This window comes from Egretta garzetta, unplaced genomic scaffold (assembly GCF_000687185.1).
Source record: "Egretta garzetta isolate BGI_Z169 unplaced genomic scaffold, ASM68718v1 scaffold453, whole genome shotgun sequence".
NCBI lineage: Eukaryota > Metazoa > Chordata > Aves > Pelecaniformes > Ardeidae > Egretta > Egretta garzetta.
Genome location: NW_009259175.1, coordinates 1,357,240 through 1,369,475, shown reverse-complemented (window position 1 = coordinate 1,369,475; position 12,236 = coordinate 1,357,240). Strand labels below are relative to the sequence as shown.

Here is a 12,236-nt window from a genome sequence, read left to right as displayed (position 1 = left end):
GGGGGCGAGGGGCCGCCGGGCCGGCCGGGGGTGAGCCGGAACGACGTTTCCTTGCCTTTCCCCCCCTCAGGACCCGAGCGCTGGCATGAGAACTACCCCATGGCCAAGGGAGAGAAGCAGTCGCCCATTGAGATCAACAGCAAAGACGTGCGGCACGACACGTCTCTCTCCTCTTGGCATGCCAGCTACGATCCCGGGGCCGCGAAAACCATCCTGAACAACGGGCGCACCTGCCGAGTCGTCTTCGACGACACTTTCGATCGATCAGGTCGGTTTTTGGTTTGGTGCGTGGGGGTTGTTGGGAATCGATGTTTGCGAAGCACTGGGAAGCAAAGCGAGTCCTGCGGTACCTGGCCTATGGAGGCTGGCAGAGAAAAGTCATTTTGGTACGTAAAAAAGGTGCTCCCGGATTTTGTTCTGCTGGATCCAGCCAGGTCCAGCATAGGTGGGACAGGTTGCAGCTGCAGGGGCACCCCTGAGACACAGGCTCAGCTGGAAGGTGGACTTCTCTTCCCCAAGTCACCTCCTTGGATGCAGACGTCACACCCTCAGGTTTTGTGTCGGGGGAGAGAGTGCATGCTCTGAGGCACTTCGTGAACACAAAACTTTTGTGTTTCCACCAACTGTGATCTTGATTTCTCCTGTTTGTATGGGAAGTCTTTAAGAGCCTCCACAGCCTGAAAAAGCTATGAAAATAGCATTTCTGACAATAGCATTTCATAGCTTCTGGAAAGCTATGAAATGGCTTTGCTATTACATAGAGAGCAGTCTCTAATCTCTAAGTTAAATTGTTCAAAACTTGATTCGAGAGCTGTATCAGTGTGTAGCTCTGAATGCAGACAGGCAACAACAGTCAAAAGGAATAATAAATTCACAATACCATATAATGCGAAGACATCTTGAGAGCATACAGTATTGATCAGTCCTTTATCAAGAATTAAAGCAGTCTAATTAATGGAAAAGAGAGTTACTTTCCACTGTATTTTTCTGCACCTGCTTTGATGGTACTTGTATTGGGTTTTTGTTTTTAGTAAGCTATATAACGAAATATATCTGTGGTACATCAAAACATCACTATCATGTTTATCTTGATGAGCTCGTTGTTTCCTTGGTCTCCTTCGTTTACCATTACAGCTACCAGTTCGTGTTTCACATCTCGCAGATGGACTCTAAGCCATTTAGGACAGGGACCATCTTTGTTATGTATTTGTATGGTGCTTTAGTATTTATTACCGCAGTTTCTACACAGTGGCCTCAGACAAACCATAAATTGCACTTTTGCTATGACACAGAATGCTCTTCCACAAGCACAAAATCAATGCCACAACTCAAAGCATGGGAAGTAAATTGATTATGAACCTTTTCACATGATGGTTCTGCTCTGTCTTTGCAGCTTCCTAAAGGCTGAAAGGTTTAGACAGAGGGTGCTCAAGAATGTGTCTGCCTAGAGAACTGTATTGGAGAAAGACCCTGATTTGGCCAAGCAGAGTGCAGCCCTTGGTGCAGCCCTTCTTCTGCATCATCTTCCCTCCGTTGCCTCCCTGCTTCTCCGACCTCCCCGTCATCTCTTGTTCCTCTGGACATCCAGTCTGTACATTCACTCCCTGCCCCCGTTACTAACTTTCTGCAGGCTGCTGGACAGTAGTTTAGGTTGAAGCCTTTCATAGAGATGTGTCTGGAATCAGATACAGTGTTTGACACTCTGAAAAACAACATGAGAAAGCATTTCATAATCATTACCTTCATTTGTTGGCTTCTGTGGTGGCAGCTGAGAGTAAGTAGTAGTCACAGATCCGATTATAGCTGGAAACAGAAATCTAGCTTGAAGATAGCCTTTTTTTATCTAATCACATGTAAAATTTTGAATGTTAAAAAGATTTATTTTTATGCTAGAGAGATCTGCATGCCATTATGAAGTGCTGTTTCCAAGTGCTTCACAATATTCGAGCTCTGGAAATGGCCACTTGTAAGAAACAACAGCTAAATGAGTTTCCAGCTCCTGGAAGTTCCTTCCTCCCATTGATTCCAGTGTGAAATGGCAAGCAAATACTTGTGAGGATTTGGGACTTAAGAGTCTATGTCTTATTTCCCCTACATTCAAAAGTGAAACAATAATCATTATTACTATTATTATTATGTCACATATATTTTCCATTAAAGGCTTCTACAGAAGACTTAATACTGTATTGAGTTAGTTATGATAATTTGTTTGTGTATGAACAAACTCAAAGAAAAAGAGGAACTGCCTGCCTAGAACTCAACACACTGCTTTGTTTCTGCCCCCCTCTACCCTCAATTGCTGAGACACCTACCAACTAAAAAGAGAAACTGCAAAGTTAAACCTCTTGCTGTGTGTAGGTATTCCAACACATATGATATCAAGAATTAATTTGAGACCATTGGGCACAAGAGGATTTAAATATTATTTCAATGTTAACTTTGAACTTCAAAGCTATTGGTAGAAGTTCAAACTTGAATGCTATTTAAACAAGGTCTTCTGGCACTGCATTATCAGCTTTCTGTGTAAGGAAACACGTCTCATTCCTGCCTTAGGTAATGAATGAAAAATATATTTGAGAGCTTATCCTCTAAGCAGTCCCTGCTCAAAAGAATCCCCAAACTGAAAGAGCAGGTGTGATGTTTTGAAAGTCAGGGCTGATGTAAGCTGTCAGACTGATGCGTGGTCAGCATTATTTGGCTAAGAACAGCAGAAGTCATAGCTTCTTAATTTGTTTCATTGGTGGCAATGTTAAATGTGGACTATAGATTTTCCTTGCTCAAGAACACTTTTCTAACTCTTTTGGCCTAAACTTGCTTCTCTTTCCTCACTTTCAAGAAATAGATGGGTTTTTTTAAGAAGCAGCAAACTTTGCTGTAACGATTGTTCAGTTGCCTGAACTGTGAAAAGTATGCTGGTCATGGCCCAGAGGTACACTTCAAAGCACCTTTGAGTTAATTTCATGGTCCTACCCCCAGCCATTTCACAACAGACCATTTCTTGGCAAGCATCAGCTGTGAACACCTTCCTTCTCTCTCCACATCAGGAACTGTAGTGTGTCCACTTGCCAAGAGAAAGGGGCTTGTTGGGCTTCTGGGGTTTTGATTCCGTGCTTGACTCACAGCAGCTTCCACGGTGTTCCCATCAAACAGGACTCTTCCCGAGGGATAACAGAATTCAGCCCCAATCTTGTAAACGGGTGAGTGTTGTGACCCCCACAGCAACCAGCTGGATTTACAAGAGGCGCTCCATACTTTCAAAGTGTGGGTCCCCGTTCAGCAGACGTGTACATCAGCGTTCTGGTGTTGATGTAGATTATCAATTGCAGTGCTGAGAGGTGGGCCGCTCACGGGAGCCTACAGGCTGCGTCAGCTTCACTTGCATTGGGGTTCCTCTGATGACCATGGCTCTGAGCATATTATAGATGGGGTGAAATACGCAGCAGAGGTAGGACTTATTTTTAATAGTAGTATTCAGTACTAACTGGAATTTGACTGTGCATCCGAACAGATTAACCATTCTCCCATTTGCAAATATTTAGCTATGGATTTTTAAAATCTGCCTATGAAGCTTGTGAATATTCATCAGCGTGCAATGAGATATATTGCATCTGCCAACAATGTATCTTTGCAAGTATATACCGACATGGAATTCGCTTCTTCAAGCATGAGTTTTTGCTGGTATTTTAGAATGTTTTAAAAATATTTGAGACAAAGTGATCTGTTATTTCCAAATAGGAAGACCTGTTTTCTGCTGATGTTTTTTGGCTTTTAGCCATTTCTGGTATAGCTTGAATTACTAAGTTAGATTCAGAAAGCATTGCTAATGAATAGAAAAACTTGCTAAAAGCACATTTGATAAACTGACATTCAAAATGTGTTCCACCTTAAAACTGATTCAGAGTGGTAAAGAGTACTTTTAGTTTCTGAACATCTGTGCTTTAAAATTTCTGTGTTTATTTTTGGGAACTGTGGAAAACAGATGCTTGCAGGGTTTTTTTAATGTAAACTACTGCACTATTGTTGTCCAAATTTGCTAAAGCTAATAGCTGCTCTAGGCCCTGAAGACTTACTCAGGTAATAAATATAAGTGAATTCACTATTGGTGCTAGTGAAGTACTAGCAAATGTTACCTCCTTCCTCCATCTTATTTGAGAATAGGCTCAAAACATATGCCTGTGCCCACAAAAAGTCTGCATTAGTGTTTTCCTGCCGTCCACCTATACCCTCAAAGTGCAGAGCTTACAGGGGCTTTGCCCACCTATCGTAGGAGAAAATTTGGGAAGATATTTTGCAGTGTGCACAAACATTGCAGAGATGACTGTGGGTGAGGGTTTGGGGTTTTTTTCCCCATTCCTTAGCCACTAACTGTGTTAGTGTTCTACTTTCTGTGGCCAACTAAATAGACAAATTCTGCTTTCCTCAAGCTATTTCTTGGCTAGTTCAAGCGCAGACTTTTTACTTCACTTTTGTTTGCAGTACTCAAATATTTATTGACAGGAGAAGAAAGCCTGGAATGTATGAAATTTTGCTAGAATGCAACCAAAGATATATAGCAGCCCCACCTTTATCCTTAGCAATGATATCCTTATTCTCAAGAGGAAAAAAACAGAGAGCAATACATTAATTTATATTCAGGGCAAATTATTTTGTTGTTATTTTAAATAATTGTTACTGTGTTTAAAAAACAGTCAAAAATTTGCATTCAAAATATGCTCCAGACTTTTTTTTTTTTTTTTATGGTGCTATGTTCCAGACACTACTGACTTTGAGATTCCACACTGCTGGCTGCAGCATTTGTAGCTATATGCAGGAGCCAGAGATTTTCTAGAAGGAGATGTAAAAGCTTGAAATATAACCTGAAAATAGCACTGTTGAAAGTAGAGATGAGAAAGAAATGTCAGGTTATTGTCTCCACTCCTTTCAAGTACCATGTACCGAGAGTAGTAAGAGATCCAAAACAATAACATATGTACTGCATACAACCCTATGTAAATCTTTGAGCTGTTATCTGCATGACATGGAGATCTAAAGCTCTACTTGCGATGAAGTGCATGTCAGTAGGTGTTTTAGGCACTGCATGTGTGCATGTCATGTGCTTGGGTTAAACTGCTTATAGTTGAATTGTCTTGATTAATTTTTAAAGGTATTGTGTGGTAAACTCCATTTTCCTTCTTCTATGCTTCAATTAAATGCAAAGTGATGCTTATAGAAAGTGTGAGTGCATGGAAGCATGGGAACAGGAATAGGAAATACTTGCATATAGTTTTATTCCTCATGTCCATTCCTTTACTTACTGTGTACTGGAAACTGTTTAAAATTTAATGCAAAAGGTTGTAAGACTGCGCTGTTGGCAATTTTATGCATTTATAACTGAGGTTTCATTGATTTTTAGTTACATATGGTGCACTGGAATCCAAAACATGGCAATTTTGTTGGAGCTTTGAAACAACCTGATGGTGTGGCTGTTGTGGGCATTTTTCTGAAAGTAAGTGGCAAATATTCAGTCTTTACAACTTTCTGTATTTTTCATCTTTCTCTAGTCCCAGGGGGAAAGTTCCCATTGTTTTTTCCCTGCACTGTATCATTTTACAGGAAAACATTCAAAGCGATGCACAGACTGAAGTCACTTATGTCCCTGGGCCCTCCAGATTCCATGCACTAACCCGTTCAGAGCCGGCTTCTGACACCATTCATGACACCAGTGGCACATATCATGGGGGCTATTGAGCAAGAGACACACAACTTCACGCCTGGGACAGTTGCTAACTTTGTCCCTGATAGCTGACCAGCTCTGTGCTGTGCTGTGTACTGAGTGAGGAGGACAGTCGGCATAGGAAGAGTGTTTCCTCCTGCCCTTTGTCTGCTAGCAGGTATTGTATCTACCTGTCAGCAAGGTTATGTTGACAGATTCCCATCCTTGGTCTCTTGCTGATCCCCACGTGAGCTGGGAATCAAAAGGAGATCAATGAACTTGCTCCAAAAAGACCCAAGTACTTGAAAGAATTGATGGTAAAAGAGGTTCACTGAACATTTTAACCTTGAAATACAGCAGCTTCATAACAAAATAATAACTGTACCGATATTTTCCAATTGATTTTTATATAAACTTAACAGAAAGAAAGCAATCCTACTATCAAATCTGCATGTGGTCTACGACACTGAGAAACGCTAACAGGCAGACAATCTAATAGTGATAAAATATGCAAACTTCAGTTACGCGGCTGTCATTTTACCTGCAGGTGGGCATTTCAGCTTTAACACAGTGTCAGAGAATAGTTCTCCTTTTATTGCTTTATCACGAGTAAGCTGCATTTGTACAAGCAATAGGAAGTGGATGTAATTCATTTTGCCACAGTGTCCCTGGACAGGCTAGATCCAGCGTCATTTTGATTCTATTACACTGTGAGCCAGCCTGACCTTTTTTCTTGTGGTTAGTTTAAACTGAAAGTGACAGAAAGTCAGCACCTGTCCAGATTCTCCTCTATGGCTATGTCCTTCAACTATTCTTCCTTTCTTTTGGTCTGTTTCTTCTGGTCTATTTTAGGCTAAAGCTTTATCTTCTAAAACACCAACTTCTATAGTATAACGTTATGTTCCTATAAACCATGCTAAAAGGTCTGGAAAAGTAAGTGGTATCACTGTATTGTCTCTGTCTGCCTTTCCCTGTTTCCTTCTTGCTCACGGGCATAGGAGCTGTTGTTTTGCTCTGAGTGTGTCATACATACTCCATGACTGGCTTCTTCGGTATTGCTAAAACAGAGATTGAATTGTCGCCTGAAGAATTGAATTTAATCTGTTTTGGAACAAGATGTGGCAGTAATGGCGTGTCTTATGCATGCTATCTTTACTCTTCTGGGATGCAGAGCCACATCAAAGTTTTTGGAGGTGCTGAACATCATGAAGACAATGAATAAAGTGACCCCATAGCCTGAGGAGGCCATGACATGAATCTCATCATATGTCTTACATCAAGTCTGATCTGACCGTGTATGTGCTGCAGAGTGCTTGAAGTGTCTGCAGGAACTCCAGCTGTTCAGACTATCAGCACTTTGCTGAGTGCTCATACACTTGACAGCGGGTGTGGGTTGCTTTCAAACCAGGAGCCAAGGGCTAGGCTGGTAGATGATGCTGTCTGAGTGAGCAGTTTGTTCCCCAGGCAGTGGGAGGTATCTTGTAGAATATTTCAACACATTTTTTAATCGCAAAGCGAGTTACTTGAGTCTGCTATTCCAGATGTTCTTTTACCACTCATAGTTTTCTCTCAGTCTGTAGTGGATGCTCTGAGAGTACTGCTGCCTAACTTGGCAGATGGGATGTGCTGAATTTCTTTCAAATACTGTGGAACACGATGAAAAAATACAGTACTTGTGCTTTGCATTACAGGTTGGAAAAACTCCCAAACCAGAGATGAAGAGAATTCTTGAAGAAATTGATAACATTAAGACCAAGGTATCGAAACTATTTTTGTGATATAATGTAGTTGAAAAGCAGCAGAAGCAGAAATCAGAAGTGCAGATTCACTCTTTTTGGCAATATTCTGATGCCTAACAGTAGCACCAGAGGTGATACATCAAACTGTGGAGCAAGACACTTTCTTTTACTTAAGAAAATATGTAACTCCTCACTTCTGTAAGTGTTCTGGTAGAGGATTTTGTGTCAATCCTTGCATGCACAATTAATAGTCTTATCAATACTGCTCTGTAAAAATATGCTAGTGTGCCTATCAAGAAGAAAGGAAAAGCTTTTTGAATTTGAGGACAGAAGTGGCCAAAACAAATGCATATAATCAAGTCAGAAATTTAGTTAACCTGAAATGAGAAGAAACTGGTAGGAATGATGGAGAAAGCTCCCAGTCAGCGTAACAGAGATTAAAAACTTAGTTGTAAGATGGAACTGAATTCATTTATAAAAGGGATTACATGGTACGGTTTCTGCATCAGTCCTAGGTTCTGTCTTCCTATGATACCAGCACAAATAGCACTGCAAACCTACTCTGAAGTGTTCCTCAGTTTAATTAATGATCTAAGGACCAAAGTCCATACCTATTGCATAGATATAACTGTAGAAGGAGTTCTTTGCAGAGAATTGTGATACTGCATCTACTGTTATTTAACATTGTTATTTAACATAAACCTAACCCCCAGGTATACTTTAGAAATTCTACTTCATGATAAGATCTATGATTCTAATGATGCTGGAAGTCATAGAATCATAGAATGTTTTGGGTTGGAAGGAACCCCTAGAGGTCATCTAGTCCTTTTCTTACTTGACATTGAACATAGCACCAGATCACCAGGACTTAATTTTATAAATTTTGTAAGCACTTTCCTGCAAATTTAGCAGAATTTCTTGCATTTATTTATGTATGTACTGCCATTGATCTGTGGGTCTGAGCCTGAAATCTGTTCTCACTCAGTCACATTAATTTAATTTTTTCCACCTTTTCTTAGTCTTCGGATACAATTCAGTTATTTCTGCTGAGGGAACTGAAGGTCTTTCTTTTTGCCTTACCTGTTGCTCCCCCTGCTGTGTCAATGATCTCTGTCTTGATACAGATTCAGCTTTCTCTCATAATCCCTATATTTATTTTTTTTTGGCCATTTACACACAGAAGAGCTTTTCCACAGTTAATAAAAAGTTGATCGATCACCCTATGAAGCACTGTGTCATATAATGATGACAAGATGGCAGTGATATCCACTCCATTACATTCTATCTGAGACTGCCTAACTGGAGATTTGATGACTTCTAACAGCAAAAAAATAGAAGTCTGGTTTCCTACATGCAGGTGTTCTCTCTAGTGGTTCTGAAAAAAGGAATAGTTGAAGAAAAGCAGAGAAAGATAGGCACATATGCAGACCACCACATCTTGGATTTTCTCTCTTATACTTTTTTTCTTTCCTGTCATCACGTACATTTTACCAGGATTACTTATTTTTCAGGAAAGATTAATGGATGGTATTACCCGGTGTATTTATCACACATGCAGTTTCAATTGCTGTGGTACGCTACACATAGAGGAGTTTCTTGGACGCTGTACTGTATTTACTGAAAAAGACTGATTTTGTGTCTGAAGTTATTTGCAAACTCATACTGAATTTACAGAATAATTTTGTCAGGAAGATATGTTTGGAGTCTTGATGTTACTCTTTCCACCTGTATTTTGTGCAAGAATGTGTGGAAAAGGCTTCAGCTCCTCTCATTGCACTTTGCGGGGTAATACCCTGTTCCCATCTAGAGAAGATTCGCTATGATAGGAGAAGGAATTGGGAGTAATAGATCTTGCTTTCCAGAACTGCATCCTAAATACCGGTAGAGAACTGAATTTTCTTGGTTAGTTCTTGTTGCCCTGAGGGGACAAGGAAGTATCATCATACTCCTGTGGGAGATACTCTCTTGAGTATCCCATTCAGTGGAAAAGAAAAACTCAGGAAATGTTGTCTGGTGTCTGCTGTTCTCTCTTGTCTGGTGATAATCGCCTCTAGCTGTAAGACATTCAGGATCCAGTACTCTTCCAGGAAATATTTTAATTTTTTGCATTAAGCGTAATAGTGCCAACAAAAAGATTGGGAGTGTCACCATGACAATGTAATTAGAGCACAATTCTGGGAGGAGAAAGACATGCAGGTTTAAATTCTTCCAGATAGAGGAGAAGACTGTAATAAATCTGGGATAAATGCCTGGCCACTGTTCTATTGAATAAAAAGGGTACCAGTACCTGCAGTGCCACAGCCTTTTCCCAAGTGACTCAAAATTAAAAAAAAAATGTTGATAATTCCAGAATAGAAAAATGTAACAATGAATTTGCTTTGATCCCACACAATTCAGTTTGTAATTTGTTTTAATTTATTAATGGAATCAAAATGTCAGTTATTAATTGCAGGGCAAATGCTTGACAGGAAGAAAAGGAGATTGATCTCTTGCATGAGTCTTATATTTAATTACTCCCTTTATAATAACATAGATACTGATGTCTTTTAAGATGCATATCCCTAGAGTTACTGCAGAGGATTATTTTTTGTTTCTCTTAAGGGGAAAGAGGCTCCTTTTCATCACTTTGATCCTTCAATTCTTTTCCCCAAATCTCGGGACTACTGGACCTACCATGGTTCGTTCACTACGCCCCCCTGTGAGGAGTGCATCACTTGGATTCTCTTGAGGGAGCCGATTGAAGTCAGCTCAGACCAGGTAAACTCCACCTAGTTCTTCTACTCCTTTTCGAGTTCTCAGCAGTATGTCAGTGTGATGATTTGCAAGCCCTATGTTACTTTGCCTTTTTTGATAAGGAAAGCTTTAGCTGAGAACTGTGAGAAACTGCCTGCAGAATGGACTGTTGAAATGGACTGTAAAACAGACCTGGAGAATCAGGCTGTCTTCCTAGACACCTCCTGGAATAGCTTTAGCAGGAGTGTTCTTGGATCCTGAAAACGTGGGTAGGCAGAAATGCCCTCGAGCCACAAAATTCAGCCATCACAGCAGCCTCAGTTCATTCTCTGTGCTTCAGCGTGAAGTGGCAAGCGAGACTAAAGTTTAGCTGGTTTCCCAGTTTAAGAAATTGCTGCTTCAGATCTTGACTTCTTAAAATCTGTCAGTGGGAAGGATCAAACTAGCTAGAACCTGCAAGCTTGAATGTTAATACAAATGAATGTACTAACTGTATTCATATAGCTCAAATGTACATTTACACAAGAAAAAGAATAGAGAGCCAGTCTGGATAAGGAGACCTTCTTTTTAGTTCTTGTGTTAAAACTTTTGGGTTTTTATACTATTTTCTGCTTCAGCAGTACAAGTCAGGCTATAGCCTTTTTACTGATTTGGCCATTTTCAGAATAGATTTATTTTGCATTCTGATGCAAGGGTAACAACAAAGCAACACTGAATTTAAGTTAATTTGGAGAACAACGGCTAGGTGCTGAATTCATGATTGAACTTAGTAACCCAGTTGGCATACATTTCTCTGCCTCGCAGAACAACATAGGTACTTCTGCAGACCAGCTTTTTCTATCAGCCTACCTTGCATAGACTTAGACGTGCATCCCCCTTCATGGGTAGCCATATTTTCACACATGATTTGACTGCAGTCCAGCTCCAGCAGGGTCACAGGAGGCCCCTACTCTTTTTCTGCCTTTTGAGCATGGGTCAGGGAAAAATCCAAAAGCAGCTCAGGCAAGGGTCAGATGATGCACTGTTCTGTGGATGAAGAATGTGAAGATCCACAAAAACAGTGCTAGCTGTTGGGCTGCGGTGATCTCTACCAATAATCTCTACCAGTGTGCTTGTCATTATATAAGAAAATTCCTCTTCTGTCTCAGAGTTTGTTCTAGGCATCAAGGTCCACACTGCTTCCAGGTGAATTCACATGGACACTTTAATTTTTCTAATTTGCAGATGGCGAAGCTCCGTAGCCTTTCCAAGAACAGTGAGAATGAACCTGTGAACCCGCTGGTTGATAACTGGCGCCCACCTCAGCCTGTGAATGGCAGGATAGTGAGAGCCTCGTTCAAGTGAAGTCTCCAGTCTCACTTGGCTGAACCCGAGTGAGAAAATCCCTGCATCCCAAAGTGTAGTTAGTTTTTGCTGTCTTACTGCTTTTCCTCTTGATCCAGATCTGTGTTTCTCAGCTTGAAATTCTGAGTGATAAAACTGAATCTGATTTTGAAAGCAGAAAAAAAATACTGTATGCAAATACTAACCTTAATAAGGAAATGTGAGATACATGTCATTCTTGACCACAAATGACTCCGCATTTGTGATAGTGTCACTTCTCTGCCATGTGGTCTTGGAAGGAAAATGGGCTCAGTTTCAATACTTAAAATTAATTTCAAAGGAAATGTAGTAAAGGCAGAAAAATGAACCCGTAGTTCAGGAAAGCAGAAATTACAGTGGGTCAACAGTACATGAACAGGAGGTAAAATTCCTGCTCCTACAGCATCTCTAGTAGTGGTGTTCCTCAGATATCCCACCTCCAGTGTGAACATCTGAAGCATAAGTTCCTCTTTAACATACCAGATTTTTCTTTGCCTCTCTTGTCCATAGTTTGCTGTCCAAGATTAGATTAGTATTCTGGGAATACAGTCAGGCATGCTCAGCTTCTGTGTGTGAAGGAGAAAAGTTACCTCTGCTGTCATTTCAGCATTTGGAAACATTCAAGGCCAGGTTGGATGGGGCTCTGAGCAACCTGATCTAGTTAGCGGTGTCCCTGCTCACTGCAGGGGGTTGGACTAGATGACCTCTAG

The 12,236-nt window shown here is 40.7% G+C and overlaps 1 protein-coding gene across 1 annotated transcript; it reads left to right on the top strand.

The window, feature by feature from the left end:
* Positions 1-70: 70 nt before the first annotated feature.
* LOC104123331 (carbonic anhydrase 3) lies at positions 71-11,508 on the top strand (the record flags this gene model as incomplete). The annotated part of the gene is made up of 6 exons (XM_009635569.1): positions 71-268; positions 3,327-3,445; positions 5,393-5,485; positions 7,384-7,449; positions 10,033-10,188; positions 11,389-11,508. Coding segments are annotated over 6 exons (752 nt in total), but the record flags the coding sequence as incomplete, so codon positions are not given.
* Between the last annotated feature and the right edge of the window lie 728 nt (positions 11,509-12,236).